The sequence below is a fragment of the Mangifera indica genome, chromosome 1, assembly GCF_011075055.1.
Source record: "Mangifera indica cultivar Alphonso chromosome 1, CATAS_Mindica_2.1, whole genome shotgun sequence".
Classification (NCBI taxonomy): Eukaryota; Viridiplantae; Streptophyta; class Magnoliopsida; order Sapindales; family Anacardiaceae; genus Mangifera; species Mangifera indica.
In genome coordinates, this window is record NC_058137.1 from 24,270,355 (window position 1) to 24,290,000 (window position 19,646).

At 31.6% G+C, this 19,646-nt stretch overlaps 2 protein-coding genes across 2 annotated transcripts; both read left to right on the forward strand.

The window, feature by feature from the left end:
- Positions 1–1,517: 1,517 nt before the first annotated feature.
- Positions 1,518–5,062, forward strand: LOC123213952 (cold-responsive protein kinase 1-like). The gene is made up of 7 exons (XM_044633607.1): positions 1,518–1,783; positions 3,144–3,291; positions 3,381–3,496; positions 3,595–3,805; positions 3,908–4,145; positions 4,269–4,419; positions 4,528–5,062. Exons 2-7 carry the CDS (start codon positions 3,222–3,224, stop codon positions 4,900–4,902), a joined length of 1,161 nt encoding a protein of 386 aa, XP_044489542.1. The 5' UTR covers positions 1,518–1,783; positions 3,144–3,221; the 3' UTR covers positions 4,903–5,062.
- Positions 5,063–9,621: 4,559 nt separating this feature from the next.
- Positions 9,622–18,354, forward strand: LOC123225274. Its single transcript, XM_044649201.1, has 9 exons — positions 9,622–10,698; positions 11,739–11,868; positions 13,743–14,233; positions 14,522–14,602; positions 14,752–14,856; positions 16,464–16,577; positions 16,669–16,752; positions 17,361–17,432; positions 17,621–18,354. Exons 1-9 carry the CDS (start codon positions 10,378–10,380, stop codon positions 17,885–17,887), a joined length of 1,665 nt encoding a protein of 554 aa, XP_044505136.1. The 5' UTR covers positions 9,622–10,377; the 3' UTR covers positions 17,888–18,354.
- The last annotated feature ends 1,292 nt before the right edge of the window (positions 18,355–19,646 follow it).

Below are 19,646 nucleotides of genomic sequence, written 5' to 3' on the forward strand. Positions count from 1 at the left end.
CGAAATGCGATTTATGAAAACGGATTAAGCGTTCACAATAAAAAGAATTAGAATAAATAAAAATAAACGCGGCCTTTCTTAGACACAAAGCTGATTTGAAGAAATTCATGGTCATAATATTTGGTCTCTTTTACACCTAATCCTAGCGAACAAGATGTTCCCACAACGTATTGCCTGCTACTGGTTCTCGTTCAAACTTCTTTTGTTCTATTGTTTTCTTATGTTAAACCAATATTATAATTTTGTGAAAGATCAATGGACCACAGCTGTGTGCCCCATACTTTTTGTGACACGGCTAATGAGTACAAGGGACCACACCGAATTTAATTTGATACAGTTGTGTTTGTGTAAATATTATTAAATATTTGTAAACTAATATATTAATTTGATTGATTCTCCATATAAAAAAAATAAAATTTTTAATTTATATGATTTAATGATTATATAATTGATTATTAAATTCAAAATTTATTTTATTTGATATGATTAATTTAATTTTAATGTGACAATTTAATTTGAATAAGATCCCTTATTATAAAAAACCTTGAATCTAACAAACTCAGTTTATATTGCTTATATATATTTCGATATGCTTGAATTTTTATCTTTTAAAAAAATTAAAATATTTCAACTACGTTAGTATATATATATTTTATAAATTATTTATATAATAAATACCGCGTATTATGTTATAATAATTTGTCGTTTTCAATGTGGATATTAAGTAATAATTAAGCGATAGTTTGACACAATTTCCCCCTAATTTTTCTTAAGTACAATTTTCCTCTTAGATATCAGAAGTAACAAATTATCCCCTATATTACTGATATGTTTAGTAAAGGTGTTTGGAACAGATTAACTGAACTAGGTTAATAATTTTTTGAATCAAATTAATTTTTTAGTTTGGAGAAAATTATAAACTGAAACCGAACAAATTTAAAAATTAATCGATTTTGAACAAAACTGAAAATATCAATTAATTGAATCGAATTTTTAATTAATCAGTTTTGAATTAAATTTAAAAGATTATCTTAGTTTATTGTTTCATGTGATATCTTTTAAAATTAGGCTCAATATTTTATTAATTTTTATTCAATTTTTTTAAAATTAGTTTGATTTGACCAATTGATTTTAAAATATAGACAAACCGGTAACAAAATGAAAAGACTGATTTTTTATATTTTTGAATCAATTTTTTGGATGACCTATTTTTTAATTCAATTTTCAATTTAAAAATCGATTTTGATTTGGTTACTAGATATGTTTTGAACCCCTACAGCTAAGCTTGTTCGTTTAAATAAGACAATGCAAAAGCGGGGGGTAAATTCCTATTTCTGATACTTGAGGATAATATTGTTATTTAGGGAAAACCATAAGCGTGCTCAGGTGGGAAAACAAAAGCAGATGAACGAGTCATGACGTCGTCTGCGTTGACGTATTCTCCCCTGTCAAAACAAAAACTAAAACAGAAAACGAAAACAAATATGAAGACACAGTATTATTCAAGCTTGCCTTTCTGCTTTCAACTTGCGATAAAAGTCAGAGTCAGTTTTGGCTCTCTCTCTCTCTCCATCTCTAGTCGATCTTTCCTTTCGCCGTTTACATTTATGACAAGTTATATTTTGAGATTGAATTTTCAAAAGCCGTAACCTTTCCTTCGTGGACTTTGCCAAGACTGTTCCCTTCTAGCTTTTCTCTTCTTTCATTTCTCTCTTTCATACTCATCGTCAGTATCATCATCATCCCATCGCCTCTTCTTCGTTCTTCTCTCTCTGCGCTTCAGGTCAGTTCTTCTGTCTCTTTGTCTCGCTCGTTTTCTTTCTTTCTTTTTCCTTTCTTTGTTGTTTTTACTCTCGTTTTGTTTATGTGTTGAATCACCTCGGTGGGCTTTTCATCAAAATGAGATCAAACCCATCTAGGACTTGTAATTGTCGTTTAGGTTTTGAGTTATTTTCATGTCAAGTTCTGTTTTAACTTTGTTGAAGTTTAATTCTGGCTTCTGAGACTTTTGGTTTCTTTAGTTTTTGTGTTTGAAACGTTTTATCTGTTCTGATATTTTGTTTCTCTTGTGTATTGAACATTTCCCATAATTTGGATTCTTCATGATTTTCCTTTTCTTTTTTGTTTATTTAATTTCATGGTTCAATGACAGTGTTTAGCATATATGGCTTGGTTTGACTGTAGAATGTTATATTGTAAAGGTAGCCGGGTCACTGCATTTGATCCGGATCTTTTGAGTGGGCTGAGATGTGTGATAAATTCTGAGAGCCAGAATTTTGATTCCTAGTTTAGAAACTTGTGTAAATTGAATGACTCGTGAAGTTTTAGTGAACTAGAGTTCCTTTTTTTTTGGTGGATTTCTCATGGGCAAAGCTTCTAAGGCATGGATTTGATCCTTCACTTGAGAGTTGTAATTCTGAATTCAATATGTACTTAGAACAGTGTCAATTGTCTGGGCATCTTCTGTCAGCATCGGTTTGTGCAAGGGGAAAGTTTTTACCTTTAGGGACTCTAATTATGTTTGTGATTCTATATACCTTCCAGAAATCCAGAATCGTGCATTTTTTTAAGGACTCTGTTGGGGATGTTTGGAGGTAATCAGTGATGACTTTGGTATGATTAGTTGGTATTTTCAGCTCTCTGGGCTTGAATGAAGTTGTTCAGTCTTTCAAAGACTAAATTTGTTTTCTTGTAGTTGATGGTATTGGAGTTTAGTATATGTCTTATTAGTCAAATTTGTCAGCTAATCCCATTGGTTTATAAGGCGAGTGCCCAGATTTCCCCTTTCATCAGCTAATCCAATTGGTTTATAAGGCGCATGCCCAGATTTCTCCTTTCATCTTCAATGACAATAGAAACATAAATAGAGCGAGAGAGTGTGGCAGATGATATAATAGGGACAATAACAGCTGCAGCCTTTCCGGGGAAGAGTGTTGATGCTACTTGTTCTTATGTGACCTCAAATTCTTTTTACAACTCAAGCAATTTTTTTTTATGTTATTATTCTCTGATTTACCGATACTGCGAACTCATGTGGCTGATTACTTGAAGTTTACATTTTCTTGCATTCCTTGAAGACATCTTTTTCAGGCAGAGTTCTATATATATGTTAACATTACTGTTTTCAATGATTCAATTCACAGGGTGTGGAAGTGGTTTTATTTAAAGTATCTGATTGACCTTCCAAGTAGATAAGCCGGTCACTCGTGTACTATACAGTTATGACTTTTCTTTCTTGCTTCTTCGGTATTAGCCATTCTTCAAGAGAACAACCTTTGGAAGTCGATGATGGTAAATTGCAAAATTTTCGGAAGATATAGTTATCAACAGTGTTTTGTCATGCCTGTGCAAAGCTTCTAATCAGTTTGATTTGTTAACAGAATTTTTAGGCATACATAGTGATAAAGTCTACACTTACAAAGAATTAAGAATTGCTACCGAAGATTTTAGTCCGGCTAACAAAATTGGAGAGGGTGGTTTTGGCTCTGTATATAAGGTAACCCTAGTCTCCATTCCAACGTTGTGGTTTCGTTCAATTTCTGTTTTCCCCCTTGTTCAAAGAAATGACATATGGAAATTTTATTTGATGGTCAGGGACGGCTTAAGGATGGGAAAATTGCGGCCATAAAACTTCTTTCAGCTGAATCAAAACAGGGGGTCAAAGAATTCTTGACTGAGATTCAGGTGATTTCGAAAATAGGGCATGAAAACTTAGTAAAGCTCTATGGCTGTTGTGTCGAAGGAAATCACAGAATCTTAGTCTACAACTACCTTGAGAATAATAGCCTTGCACAAACACTTCTCGGTAATTTCTGAATATAGTTTTGGATTGAAGATTTAGTTTGTTAATTTCTTTCCGTGTTAGATGGAACTTGAGTGTCTAGAAACATTTTATTTTCGGGTGTAGGCCACAACCAGAATAACATCAAATTTTATTGGCGGACTAGAGCTAAAATTTGCATCGGCATTGCACGAGGGCTTGCATTCCTTCATGAGGATGTACGACCTCACATTATTCACAGAGATATTAAAGCGAGTAATATTCTCCTCGACAAGGACTTGACACCCAAAATTTCAGATTTTGGTCTCGCAAAGCTTATCCCGCCCAACATAAGTCATGTTAGCACTCGTGTGGCTGGAACAATGTAAGTAGGATGATAGAAATTTAAACTTTCTCAACGGTGATCGAAATTATCAACTCTTATTCCTCTCTTTATGATATTCAACAAATATTACCATCATTATTCGCATTTGCTTTGTTGTTTCAGAGGTTATCTAGCGCCAGAGTATGCTATAAGAGGACAACTAACAAGGAAAGCGGATATTTACAGTTTTGGTGTCCTTGTTGTGGAAATTATCAGCGGGAGATGTAACACAAACATGCGATTGCCAACCGAAGAGCAGTATCTTTTAGAACGGGTAAGAATGTTTTACTCCTGCTGTCGTCAGTGTTTATGATTGAAATAAAAAAACTCAGTTTGCAATATATAAGGCTGATTCTTGAACATGTGGATTCTTTTGTTGTAGACATGGGAATTATTTGAACGAAGGGAGCTGGTTGGACTGGTCGACACATCACTGAATGGGCATTTTGACGCCGACCAGGCTTGTCGATTCCTGAAGATTGCTCTTCTCTGCACTCAAGACACTCCAAAGCTCCGGCCATCCATGTCGTCTGTCATTAAGATGTTAACGGGTGAGAAAGCGATTGATGAAAACAAAATAACAAAGCCGGGACTTATCTCCGATTTCATGGACCTCAAAGTAAGACCTCCCCAAAACACTGAGATGGAGGCACAGAATGCATCTCTTTGTCATAGCACAGACAACCTAGACACTCCAAACTTGTCATCTGAAGCTACAAGCTACTCAACCTTTAATACATATGATAGAAGCACTTAAACATGGATTGAAAGGAAAATTTTCAAGTCAAAATTTAATTCATAATTTTGGGTTTTTGAGGCTCGTTGTTCAATGTAAATTGTGCAATCTTGTGTTTGTTTATAATTCATTAAGTCATCCTGTAAATTGTGAATTAGAAAAAAGTTTTGATGTTGTGATATTTTCATCTTCTTGGGTTTATTTGTTAAATTGCTTAGTATTAACATTTTTTGTTTTCATAATATTAATCAAATAAAATAAGGATATATAATATACTTATGAGTATTTTATGATATATTATATGTATTTTATAATGTGATATATATTATTAATATGAATCAATTCATTTTTTGATAAAAAAATATAATATAATAAAGATTTATATAAGAAATTTTAAAAATATTTGTAATGTTTTTTAAAATAATGATATATTAATTAATTTTTTATTATTTTATTTTTTAAAAACTGTATCATATGATACAATATAATATTTGATATTTTAATACAAAAAAATTAAGTTTTTAATACGTGATATAATATATAATTTAACTATCATGACAAAGTTTTGTTCTAACGATAATAATTTTATTAATGATATCAATGTTAACTATAATCATCACAAATTATGTATATTGTTAATGATTATAATAACTAATTAATTAATTAGAACGAGAAATATATTAATTATTGAAACAATAATTAACAACAGCATTTACACTTTAGTTTTAGAAATTGTAATGTAATCCACAATTTTCAAGGTCCACCAAGAGGTGTGAATCAATCTGGGTTTGAGCCACTCAAGTTTGATTCTCGAGTCAAACTTAAGCTATTGATTAGCTTAGAAAACTCATAAACTCACAGTTCAATTCAAATAAAATATCAATAAACTTTGAAAATTTTAAATTTTATTTTAAAATTTACGAGGCTTAAAACATTTTTTTTAAATTGAATTTGAGTAAGTCACTTCTATCTTGAGTTTGAGATAAATTTTCGGTTTGAACTTGAACAACTTTCCCCTAATTTTATTAAATTAAATTCAAATCAAACGGTACTGAACTTAGCTACACCCATTTTGGTCAATCAATAGAGTTAACTATGAAATAAGTGTCCTGTTGGTTTCTAAAACTAATGGGTGACAACAAAATTAGAATTCCTAGTAATAATTATTACACCTTCTCAATACCAATATATTTCTTCTTTGTCTTTCCAAAAGATACTGAATTTCAGTAGTTCTAAATTAGCAGAAATCTTATCATAAAAAATAATATATAAAATATTTCCCAAATAATTTAGTGAACAATCTTGGTTGATTTAATTCAATTTGAGCTTTTGTTTTAGGATTGAGATGAATTATGGTTTTGAACGGTTTTAAGTAACTCTCTATCAAGCTTTCCTTGATGGTTTCTAACATGTCCAAATACATTACAAAACCTTATATCTAAAAACACGCCAATGATTAATCTACGTAAATATTCCTTATTGACTTAAAGGGTTGACAAAAATGATAAAATATTAAAACTTTCAAAAAAAAAATTGAGATATAAATCGTGAATATGAATATTATGATATCCTCTTGATTCCAACAAAACAAACTCAATTCTTTATGGGTTTGTTTGAATTTAAGAGCAATTTTGTGAGTAAAATTAGTTGAAATCCAAAAAGTGCTATTTCTTAAGAAACGAAGTTAAATTACTAGTTTTCAATGAAGAACTTAAAATATAATCACTAAATATAATTTCTCATAACTAAACCCTGCCTAAAGATTAAAATGTCTTTTTTTAAACATTTTTCTAAGTTTGAAATTAATATAAGAATATTATAAACTATAGTTTGCTCTTCGTGTTAATGGGTTATGTCATTTTATGTTCTGGGTTAAAATACACTCAACCTAAACCTTACCTAAATTAAAATTATATCAAACACATTTAATCTGAGTACAACCTGTTTTATAAACATGTTGACAAAACATAACCTAAATTGAGAAACAAGTTGTGTTGTGTGAAAACATGACTCGTTTCAACTTATTCAACCTTTTTAATTAGTTTAATCCTGAAACAACACATTTTATCAAAACAAGATTAGTCTATTATAATTTAGATTATTTGTTTATTTTATCCATTACACATAAATATTTTAAACAAGAGAATTCTAGCTCAATTAATTTGCATACATACATTATCAAATTATGCAATTATATGAATATAACAAAGAGGATTAAGAAGCACATCAATCAAAATTTACATTACATACAACATAATTAAGTACCTGTATGCATGCACTTTTTTGAACTCTAAGTATAAAGATGTTACACACCATATACAATAAGTAATAATAAAACATCTATTTATGAAAATAATAAAATTATATGTATAAACAACGATGTATTATTATATATTTTAGTATTATTTTATCATTAATATTTAACTATCTAATTATATAATGTTACGTCGTTGTTTATACACAGAGTTATACAGATAACATTACTTTTGTCAAAATTTTATATTTTTTATAAAACATTTAAGTCATGCTCAAGTTATAAAAAGTCAACCCACTTCAAAAATAGGCAAATACAATCACAACCAAAATTAGAAATTGTATAAAAATACTCAACCCAACTTTATTTTGTATGTATCCAATTAGATTGGATTAGCTTTAATAAAATCATTAAATGTCTTTTTTGACTTGAAAACAATGACATATATGGCTTCATTAAATATTTTAAGGCTTTTAACTTTAACCTATCTTCCAACATAATCCCTATTTAACACAACTTTGTTGAATTAAAGCTATGAGAACAAGATTTTCACTTGAGTACTAGGTTGTTCTTTTAGATGCAAAATTATTGTAAATACTTATTTTGGAGTTTCTTTATGTACTTAGATACATGATGTTGGTTAAATGATAAAAGTAGTTTGTTAATGTTAGGTGCTAGGTGGGATTTAAAAAAAAGAAGCATATTTAGACTAAGAACGGTGGAAAATCACATGGGGCATATTTAGACGTGCTCTGTGGCAACGTGTTATATGAGAAACTTTAGTTAAACGTAAGTTAAGAGTTTAATCTTGATATATTATCGATAAGTCTTAAATTTGATCTTGATTCAATCTCCCCATTTAGAGATTTTATATTTTTTGTCATTAAAGTTATCTTTTAGGAATTTGTATATGTCACATTTTTGCACATAAAACCGGCAATATACATGTTATGTATCAACCAAACACAGCCACCATTGTGCCTATGTAGACCCTTTTTCACTTGTCACCCTGAAAGCCTCAATTGTTTGTCTAAAGAATTCTATCTAAATGTTATGTGTCCACCTAAAACTTGCACACTTGTGATGTAAGTTCTCCTATAAGTGGCCCTAAGCAAGGACCGATAACCCATCCTTTGACAAACCATATTTCCTCTAGTGTGAGGCTCATGCAACATGTATACATTGTTTTAATATTACAACAAACCTATGTGTATCAATTTTGAATACATAAATGAGTATATATTTAATATACGTTATCAAGTGATTAAGTAATTTTAAATTAAGAATAAAATAATATTCAAACATATGATGATATATCATATATATTTATTTACGTATATAAAAGTGGATATACATAATATTACTTTTAATATTATTGATGAGGACTTATGTTCCTCAAATATGAAATTATCTACTTTGACTATTCTCATAGTTATATTTTGCTTCCTTTTCCTCAAATATGAACTTATCTACTCTGAAAATTCTCATAGTTATATTATGTTTACCAAGGTACCATGTATAAATACTAGCTTGGAATCCTTCACATGGGTGAGGCTCTTATACTATAGTTACAACTGCAAATGAATTGAGCTCGAGTTTGATGTTAATTGATTCAATAAAAGTTAAAGACTTTGTTTGAGTAAAATATCAATAAGTCACTGAAAATTTCAAATTTTGTATTTACACCCTTAAAATTTTATTTTATTTTTTAAATATATGGATAATTAATATACAAGTTATAAAAGTTTAAATATGATTTTTTTTTTAAATTGAGGGGTTTAAAAATAATTTTTCAAGTTGAGTTTGATAACATATGTTGATAATTGAAAAAACATTTTTTTTCCCCTTTTCTTTGAACATTGATAATGTGGAGGCTCAGAATTATTGTTCCCAACTTGCAAGCCAATCTTTCTTTGTTTTGAATTTAAATTTTTACTGTGTATTTGAAATTGTCATGCTAGATATGAGGAAGGGAAGTTAAGAAACCTTAATCTAGGAAGGATATATGATTAATGTGTTATTTCCCTATTTATTAGGTTTAATAGTAAATTTAATACTTTATATTTGAAATATTATATTAATTTTTATCAAAAAATTATAAAAAATATTAAAATTATAATTAATATTATCATATTTTAAAAAATATATTGTTAATGATATATTATATTAAATCTATCTATATATATGTGTAATGTATTTCTTTAATATATGAATTTTATAATTTTTTATGAACATTTTTTTTATTATTTATTATATTATATATATATATTTTTTCATTCTGTATTTACTATCTATATAATAATAATAATAATTAATTGATTGAAGGGTGAAGGTATCAACCACTGCAACCCAAGGGGAGCGGACTGGACGTAGCTCACTTTTTTCTCTTGCAAAAAGAAAGAAAAAGCAGAGGGTCCCAGGAATATTTATTACAACAATTTTCATTTTAGGCTTAGCCTTAATGAAACAAAGTAAATGATGTCAGACAATTTCACTCTCTCTCTCTTTCGTTCCTCTGCTACATAACCCAGCGTCTCTTCTCACTCCCGTCTCTCTCTCTCTTTCTTTAACGCAACTTTTTTCATACTTTTACTCTTTTTCTGGTATACACCATAATCAAAACCTAGGGTTTTTATTTCTCCCCCACATTCCTCCTTCAATCCATTACAATACAAATACTGTCCTGTTCACTTTTCTTTCCTGTCTCTTTCACTTTAACCCCGTCTCCCCACACTTAACTGTTCAACCTAACTCTCTTCTTCCAGTTGCTTCCTCCTCTTCGGTTGTTCCTCTAATTTCTACAAGTTTTCGATCTAATTCCCATGAGGAGAGGAGGGCTTTTGGCTTGTGGGTGGTTTTGGATTCAAGTGGCTTTGTAGAAAGAGAGTCGACAGTGGTGTTGAAAGGGATATAATTGATTCTCATTTCTCTGGCTTTTTTGAACCGTTTTGTTTTATTTTTATTTTTGCTTTATGGAAACGTACATGTGAAGCAAATTAGCGTTGAACGTGACTCAATTTATGGGTTCTCTGCTTTATTTCTGATCTCTTCTATATATTCATCACATGGGTTCTCAGTATCTTCTTCTTTTGGGCTCTTTATTTGCAAGAAGTATGTGAAATCACCGCACATTTTTTGTAATCTTGGTAGATCAAGCTAAGTTAAGGTTTAATAGTGGCTTCAAGTATGAAAAGAACACATTTCGTGATTCATTGTTTGTAGTTGTTGATTGTGTTGGTGATATGGAGGATATTGGGCTGGTGAAACAAGGGTGGAAATGGCTGCAGTCGCAGAAAAACATATTTTCTTCCGCACGTATAGGGTTGGGTTGTTTCAGGGAGAAAGTGGGTATTTTTATAGAGCGGCACTGGCCGATGGTTTGCCGTGGTTTTGCAAAATTATGGATGGTGTTGCGGTTATTGGTGGTTCAGTGGAGGAATAGTTTTGTGAGGGGCTTTCAGTCAATGGTCAAAATGGGTTCTTCTTCCTTGTTGATTATTATGTGGAGCTGCTTTCTTAGTCTGACTTCTATGTCTTGCTTGCTCTATGTACTTCTTTGTATGGTATGTTCGTGATTCTTCTTACATTGTTACTTTTTTGGTTGATCTCATAAATAAGTGTTCAAGATGTAAATCTTAGTTTCATTTCCTTATGTATTTTTCTGTTTATTTTAAGCGGGTATATATCAATACATTTCTGGTTTCCATTATTTAGATGATGTGTTAATAAATGTTATTTGGGAGTAGTTTTTTGGGGTTTTTATATCATCAGTTCATGAATTTATTATTGTTGTTATTATTATTATTATTTGGGCAAAATCTTCGTGATAATTTGTTTAAAACATGTATATCGTCTTTTCAATCAGGCACCCAATGTATCCAGCAACATATTTCAAGTCTTTGTTTGGTTCATTTTCTATTCTGTCTCTTTCTCATGTTTATTTGTTGCACATATGCTAGCTCAAGTTATTGAGAGCCTACATACTTGGAGTTCATCATAAGGCTGAAAAAATGTTGTGAAATTTCTTTGCCACCTTTATTTGTTTTTACTTAGTCGTTCAGTTTAATGAAAGCTTTGACATGATTGGACATTTCTCCTCCAAACTTGTGCCTAAGAGCTGTAGTCCAGGACAGGACTAGTGGCATTTTGGTTGGGATGGAGCCTCGGAGTTAATTTTAAATCAACCTTATAATCTAAAGCATTTAAAAATTGAATGATTTTTTTAAAATTACTGTTCAACATACAATTTATCTAAATTCTTATTTGGAGAAGAAAATTCTATCATCGAGTTCAATTACACAATACTGTGCCTTTTTTTCTTGTTTTTAGAGTTTATTTTTGTTACATGCCTGATTTTGGCACCTCTCACCTCTAATATTTTCGTGCTTCTATATTATTTGATTATAAAAAATAGTTGTTCTGCTGATGCGGAACTTAGTATTGAACTGAAAACATGTAATAGAGAACACCAGTGAATATATGTTGACTTAAGTGATGGTTGTAGCTGCATTAGCTTTGTGCAATTGTACCTGTCTAATTAAATATCATTTATTAATATGAATTATGTGAATAACTCTGCTAACAATTGGCTCCAATGATCCAGGGGGCTGCTGGAGCTGCTGTTCAGTACCTGGGTTACACTCCTGGAATTTTTATTGTAGGCTTGTTTGCTATTTTGGTTTTATGGATGTATGCTAACTTTTGGATAACTGGAACGTTATTTATCGTTGGAGGTATACCTTTTTTCTTGGACCTTGGATTTTTTGGATTTAATGTTCGTAGCACAAATGCTCATAAATATTTGATTATTTTCTTTTTCCTAATATTGTAAGCCAATGCTATTTAAATGTTTTAGTTATTGCATTGATTATACTGCATGTCATATGAAATGGGTATATATTGTACTTTCTGAAATACAGAGCAATTTTGCTCTAAAAATTAATGTTTTACACTATCTCTTGCTCTCTTTATTTGTTTTTCAGAAGACTTAAGATATAGTTTAAATATTTAGTTCTAATATTCATAGTCTTGTGTGTCTATCAATGTATGTAAAAACTTTCCAATTGTCTTAAAATTTTGAGTGTAGAGGAAATAGACTTGTATTGCTAGTTGAAAAATTCATTGAACTCTCAAGCTAAATGTTGTGCATATGTGTATGTGCATGAGCACAGGCTTTCACCCTGAATTTTTTTGACCCCAGAATGAAGATTTTGCTTGACTCTGTTATTATTGTAGCAGATAGATACTTGAGATTAATGGTTATAATTAACTTTGAGATGGGTTGCAACTCAGTCTGTTCAAGTATGCATGGTTTGGAATTAGAGACTTCTATAACGTAGTTGCATATGCTTAAATTTTATATTCTTGAGTGTAATCTGCAATTTGCAAAGCAGATCATTGTTTCCAGCTTGCATCTTTGAAATATGGAAGGGACATTTACAACATGGTGTGCAATCTGCTTCTAAGAGGACATATTAACTATGTTTACAGCAATAACCTGGAATAATCCTGTCTAAATATTTATAATAAAAATGTTTGAACATTACTATGTCTGCATTTCTCAAGAATTTACCGGAGAAATACCACTGATTTGTTCTGCTTCTCCTGTAACAATGAATGTCTTCTGGAAGACTTGCATGATACTTTTCCTTTTCCATTTTTCATCTTTGCAATCTTTCTTTTGGTCCTTTGGTGTCATATGGCATCTGATATTTATCTTAGTTTCCATGGAGAGAAATAGGAAGATATGGCATTCACCTTCAATATGCAAAAGAAAGATAGCTTGAATTGTTGCCTCTCTGTTAGATATCAGTTTAGTCTGATGTCCCAGTAGTAATTGAAAGAAGTGATAGAAAGGCGATGGTTCTTGTTATCAGTGTTAGATGACTCAATATGCATTTTGGAAAGGCAAAAGAAGTGGTCAAACTTACTAAGAAAATTGGAATTACACAATTGGTTGTGAACATCTTTCTTAATTATACTAGTGCAAAGCACCAAATCATGTTCTGAAGAATATGAATAAAGGGAAAACAGAAACTGAAACAGAAAGAACTATACATTGAATGCTATTTGTGTAGTTTCATCTATTCAGTGGGTCCATTTTTGGTTTACAAAATATGATATTGTCTCAATTTCTTGGGTTCCTCTATGGCTTTCATTTTCAGCTCATGGTTTTTTCTACTCACTGAAGTTTGCTTTTGTACACAATTTCTATTCTTGTTTGTCTAATTCATTAGAGTTTTGTTTTAAGCTTGGCTTGCATTCATCACTAGACCCAATGGCCATGGCAGCTGGAAATATGTGGGTATATCCTTGCTTATTCTAATGGAAATCAATCTATCAGAAATTGTTGACTCTTCAATAACAAGTGCAATGCATTTATGGTTTGAAAAGAGTGCCCTTAGTAAAGCATGCAATGGCATGGGCAGTGTATTTTGTGTTCATGCTGCTATTTATGCATGCCTTTGGATAAAGATGTCTTTTTGTGTGCATGACCCTTTGAAGTTGGTTGGGGAATTGAGGTTTGCATGTCTATATATTTGTCATTTGTCCTTTGCTTGATTTATGTCTATTTTAAGAAATTTTACTCTTTTCTCTGTAAATGCAGGTTATTTATTTTCCCTAAATCATGCACGGTTTGTGGTCTTATTGGCGACTATTTATGCTCTTTATTTTGTCAAAGTTCGAGTTGGATGGTTTGGTGTTTTCCTGGCAATAAACCTTTCATTCATCTCTAATGATTTGTTGAATTACTTGCTCCTATTTTGTGATAATGTGAGTGAAAATGCACGCTGTGAAGAGCCGAAAGAATCAGAGACAGTCACAGAAGATGAGTTCTCTGGAGGATGTGAATTTTCTACTCCTAGTGATGAACCTGAAAAGGTCCACTCATGCAAATCATCCAGCAAGTCAACTGCTACTTCATTTGTAATTAATAACCAACAAGAGACATCCGTTAAAAAGGTTGTGAGAGAAGATACAACTTCAGCTGATGAGATGAAAAGAATATTAAATAGTACGGATCATTATGAAGCATTAGGTTTTCCTCGCCACAAGAAAATTGATGCTACACTTTTGAAAAAGGAATATCGAAAGAAGGTATATTCTAAATTTTTTTGTTAGAGATGTATTCATGTCTCTGGTAAATTTTGCTTTTATTAGTCACTGTTTCTCTTTCCAAATTCCAGTTTAGATTGCTGTTTTAGAATAATGAATTAGTTGGAAGTTGCCCTTACTAATTCTGTTGAAAGAACACTACCATTACAAAGTCTCCTTTTGAAGATTTAGTCACATTATTTGTTTACATTTAGTCAAATTTAGTTCATTGGAAGTTTGTGAATTCATGCATGTGCTCTTACTGGTTTCTATCAATTCTATGTTTTGCAGGCCATGCTTGTCCATCCTGATAAAAATATGGGAATTTCTTTGGCTAGTGAATCATTTAAGAAACTCCATAGTGCATATGAGGTATTCAGCAATATAGAGAATATTCTTCTATTTGCTTGCTTTTTGAGTTTTTGGTTTCACCCCTTGTATTACTAAAATGAAATCTTGATTAGTTTAAATGCAGCAGTGATTTTTCTATTCTGCTTCTTACTATAAGAATAAATTTGTAGGTGCTTTCTGATTTGACAAAAAAGAGAGATTATGATGAGCAATTGCGGAAGGAAGAATTGAGGACAAGGAGTGTCTGTCAGAAGTCACATGCTGCTTCACAGCAGGTAATTTCTCATGGTGTTGATTTTTCATTTGTATTTCTTGGCTAATATTGTCAAACATTAATTTTTAGCATGCAATTCATAGAAAGGAATCCTAAAAACATTTGTATGTAGAAGATAAGTAATTTATGCAATCTTGGTTTTGAATTTACAACCAGCCAATGATTCCACCAAAACAAGCAAAATAAAATTGATTTTATTGGTAAGGGGATTAAAATAGGATAAATTGACAATTTGAGAAGCCTGGACCTCCTAATTTCGATCATTTGAGGTGTCAGAAACCTCCCTAATCAGCCATGCAAAACTATAATTTTCTTCTCTACTTTTTCCTCGCTGCCCCTTTTTTCTTCTCATATCATGGTATCCTGTCCTAATTCTAATTCTATTAAAATCCTTAATTCCCATAATTTTCAATCTTTCATTATTCAAATATTATCCAATTCCATTATTTCCATTATTATCCAATTCCGTTAGTCAACTATTACCCTCATCTTTAATTTAGATTATTTCCCTTATTATCCTAATCCTAACATTACCTGCATTTTATCAGGAAATCTGAGAGTATTTTTTTTTAAACTACCAGATGTCCAGTTTTTTTTTCTTCCCTTCTTTTCTCTTTATGCTTTTTCCCATTTACGGCCAGATTTCCACTAAGCCATAACTCACCATTTTCTTGCCATCTTCCCCTTTTCTGGCCACTTCCAACCATTGGATCATCTTTCCTACGTCGTTTCGCCTTTTCTTGTCTTCTATCCTTCCAATCCGACCCTCCTTTGCTTAACCCAAGCTTTGTTGCGACTTTTCATTTTTTCTGTGAACTTTTTCAGTGACAGCTTGTCTTCCTAACACCATATCTTGTTGATTTGCCTTCTTCCTTGTTGGATACCACTGCCTTAATACAACTTAATAGGGAACCAGCCAATTATTCCACCAAAACAACCAAAAACAGAAAAATAAAATTGATTCTCTTGATAAAAGGGGATTACAATATAATAAACCAACAAGTCCAGCCATTCAAGGCACCATAATCCTCCTTAATTAGCCTTAAGGCTGCCCACAACTAAGCTAGCTTTTTTGTAAGTGCTATTGCTGCACTTGTTCTTCTCATACTATAGTATCCTATCCTAATTCATACTCTATTAAAATCCTTAATTCCCTATAATTAAATTCAATCATTATCCATGTTATCCTGATATTGAATTTACATAATTTTCATTGTTATCCTAATATATCCTAATCCTAAACGGTCTCACAATAGTTTCCTACTCTAATATTAGAGAATTTTGGGTTCTAAGGAGAACTTGAAATCTGTGTGTTGTGTGTGTGTGCTGATCTTAGGTTTTATTAAAATATCACATATAAGGTATTGTGAGGTGATTTCAATGGCAAAGTATGAATGGAAAAGTGGGGTAGGAATTTTTTAAGTAGCAGGAGGTATCTTCTTTAATTGCAGTCCGATTCCTGTCTGCATATGTTATTGTTACCATAGCATATGCACACATTCAGATATTTGTATGTCTTTAAGCCAATCCAGCTGGCTTCGTGAATTCTCTGAGGCTAAGTCATAACCGCATTGACAAAATTTTCTAAAGCATCTCTGATTCAAACAGGATAATCCAGATTTCTGCTCAGAGGAGTCGAGGTGCATTCAGTGCACTAAATGTCGCAATTCACATATATGGGTCTGCACCAATAGGAGTAAGGCTAAGGCAAGATGGTGTCAGGTCAGTCTTTTTATTTTGGTCGGTTGATGTAATCTCAAATGAATCTGCTTTTATGATGTTATGAAATTTTGAGAGAGCTTTTTGGTTTCAGGACTGTTGTCAATATCATCAAGCCAAAGATGGTGATGGATGGGTGGAATACAAAGGCTCATTGGCCTTTGATAGGAAACAAAAGGTACATTATTGTTTATAAAAAGACTGTTATTTCCTTATTTGTAATTCTAAGTAATTCAGCTTTTTTATTATATGTGGTTTTAAAACTATTCTGATACCGCATTATGGGGACTTCTATTCTTGCTGGCAACTATTCTGGTACAGAGTAATTTACACTTCTAATCTTTGTTAGAACAAGCTTCCAAATTAATTCCCCTGGTAAAAAGTCACAGCCCTATATATTCTTACATGTTATCCTTAATCTGTAGTGACTGGTTCCTTGGACTCCTAATGAGAATTCAAATCACTTACCTACTAATATTTTTTTTGGTCATCATATTCAACTGAAGGATTATTTGAACCTTTTTATTTATTCCATACGGGCATGTTAAGTTCAAGGACTTACCATTCTTCAAAGGCCAGTACCTTCTTACTAGTTTGTAATGAGTGTCTTTTCCTCATTGACTCTGTTAAGCTTGGTGTTGTCGTTAATATTCTTGTTTTGTATTTAAATGTCTGCTGCTTGGATTAATTATTAGGTGAACATTCTGGCATTTCCTTTCATTTTTCCTGTGATGTGACAGGTTTGTATTCCTATCATGCTTAGCAGTTTGATTTCCTGTCTTTTAGGTGGAAATACCCCGAGCTTTTGTGTGTGCAGAGAGCAAAATCTTTGATGTCTCAGAATGGGCTATTTGCCAGGTCAGTGGTTAAATTTTAATTTGTGAATCACCTTGTATCCTTTTTCTGATTCTTGAGAGAGGATGTGGAAACCTGAGGTTTAAGTTCTAGTTGGCTGAGAGGGGGTACAAAAAGAAGAAACAAGTCACAAGCTGGGCAGATACTTCAAGTCTAAGTACTATCTCATAGCCTGAAATTATTTCTTGCAGGGCATGTCGTGTAGGCCTAACACACATCGCCCCAGCTTCCACGTTAACATGGTTGGTTTGGAGAAGACACAAAGATCCCATTCAAGCAGATACCCTTGGGATTTGGATGCCGAGATGATGGATGAGGATGAGGAAGAATTTGATAAGTGGCTTCAGCAGGCTCTGGCTGCTGGCCTGTTTTGTGAAACCTCCAAACGCAGAAAGAGCTGGAGTCCATTCAAGTTGAATCAGAAAGTGAAGAAGCAATGGAGAAGAACATCCACCTAAATCACCCAAGTGAAGGGTATTCAAAATTCTTGCCATCCTTCACAATAGTAAAACACAGGTCTCTCAGTAGAAGAATCCGGTTTTGACAAAAGAGGTGTTTGAGGGTTGAGATGAAGAGAAAGCTTGTTTCACCAACCAAATTTGTTGGATGATCCATGCAAATACAGATGAGAAACACAGTAGGGTTGGTTGTGTTGGGGCATTTTTCAAGTCCAAAGCTTGCAGCCCTGATTGAACAAAGTTCTATTGACCCATGGCATGAATGCACTTTGGGTGCAATCTACAATCTCTGTACATAATTTGTCAATAATTTTCTAATATGCCTCGGGACACTTTTTTAACTATTACCGTGTAATTCTAAATTATATTGATTATTCTCTTGCTTATTATGTTTGCCTACCTTGTGGCAAGATGGATAAAAATGATGTTTATCTTACTTTGGATCCATATTATTATTATTATATTTATGTTCTAGTATTACACGGGATTATTATTGATGTACTGTAATAATTACGATTTGTCTTTTTGAAAAGGCCAAAGGATTTATTTATGTCCAAAGGTAAGTATTTCTTCTACATTTTGTTTATTAACTTAAAAAAATTTAAATAATTATATATTTTTTAATTTATCATAATTTTTTTTAATTTTAAAATCTAATAATTTTTTCTTTTCACTCTTTATTAAAGGTTTGAAAAATAATAAATTTTTTCCTTTTATGGACAATGACTTTTTGCCTATTGGTGTTTTTTTCAGTCGGTTTATTTCTCCCTCTCAGTCTCTCTATCCTTGTCCGTGCCATCATCGTCTTCGTGAATGACATTCATCTAGATCAATTTTCATCATGTAACCAATGAAAACACGTGAATGAAGACCCAAATCAGTGAACAATGTTTGTCCACATCTGAATGCGTCTTCGTCACTTTTTGAATAGGGAAGGGCATTGTCAAATGTGATATGAACAGGAAAGGGCAACAGAGAGATTGGGAGGGAGAATGCTTACGATTGGGAAGTTATTGTTTGTCGAAAAGGGGTTAAAACTTTGGGGAAATTTTGTCACTTTTTCAAATCTTGGGTGGTGGTTGAAAGAAAATTATTAGATTTTTAAACTTAAGAGAAAATATGATAAATTTTTAGTTTTTAATAATATTTTTACTAAATGTGATTTTACCCTGACAGTGACTGAAAAAATTAACAAATAAATGAGTGTTTGAGTTTTTTAAAATTAATAAATAAGAACTTGAGAAAACGTTATTATTTGGATTAGAATAAGTCATTTGGTCTTTTGAAAATTTTGTTACTAAAATTGAAAAAAGAATTCCATAATTAACAAGATGGGTGTGCATCCCATGAAAACAGAATGTACAATTTATGCTCCTAAAATTGCTCATTTGGTCTTCCTAAATGGAAAACAATAACACTGTTATATATATATATTATCACTTAATATCCAAAAATATTTTAAGTTGTTAAACTTATTTTACATATCTATTTAGTTTATGAATTCTAATATTATATTAAAATATATTAAATTTATAAATATAAAAAATAAAACTTATATCATATAAAATCAATTTATTTATATTAAAATTTAATAATTATAATTATATATCACTCACCGATATAATTTTTATGTGAGATACGATTCGTTTCCTCTCCGACAAGGAAACATATTACTCGAATCTCAGCCGTTGTGTATAAGGAAACAAGTCTAACAAACTCGAGCTCCTATTGGTTGGAGCACGTCAGTAACACGTACCCC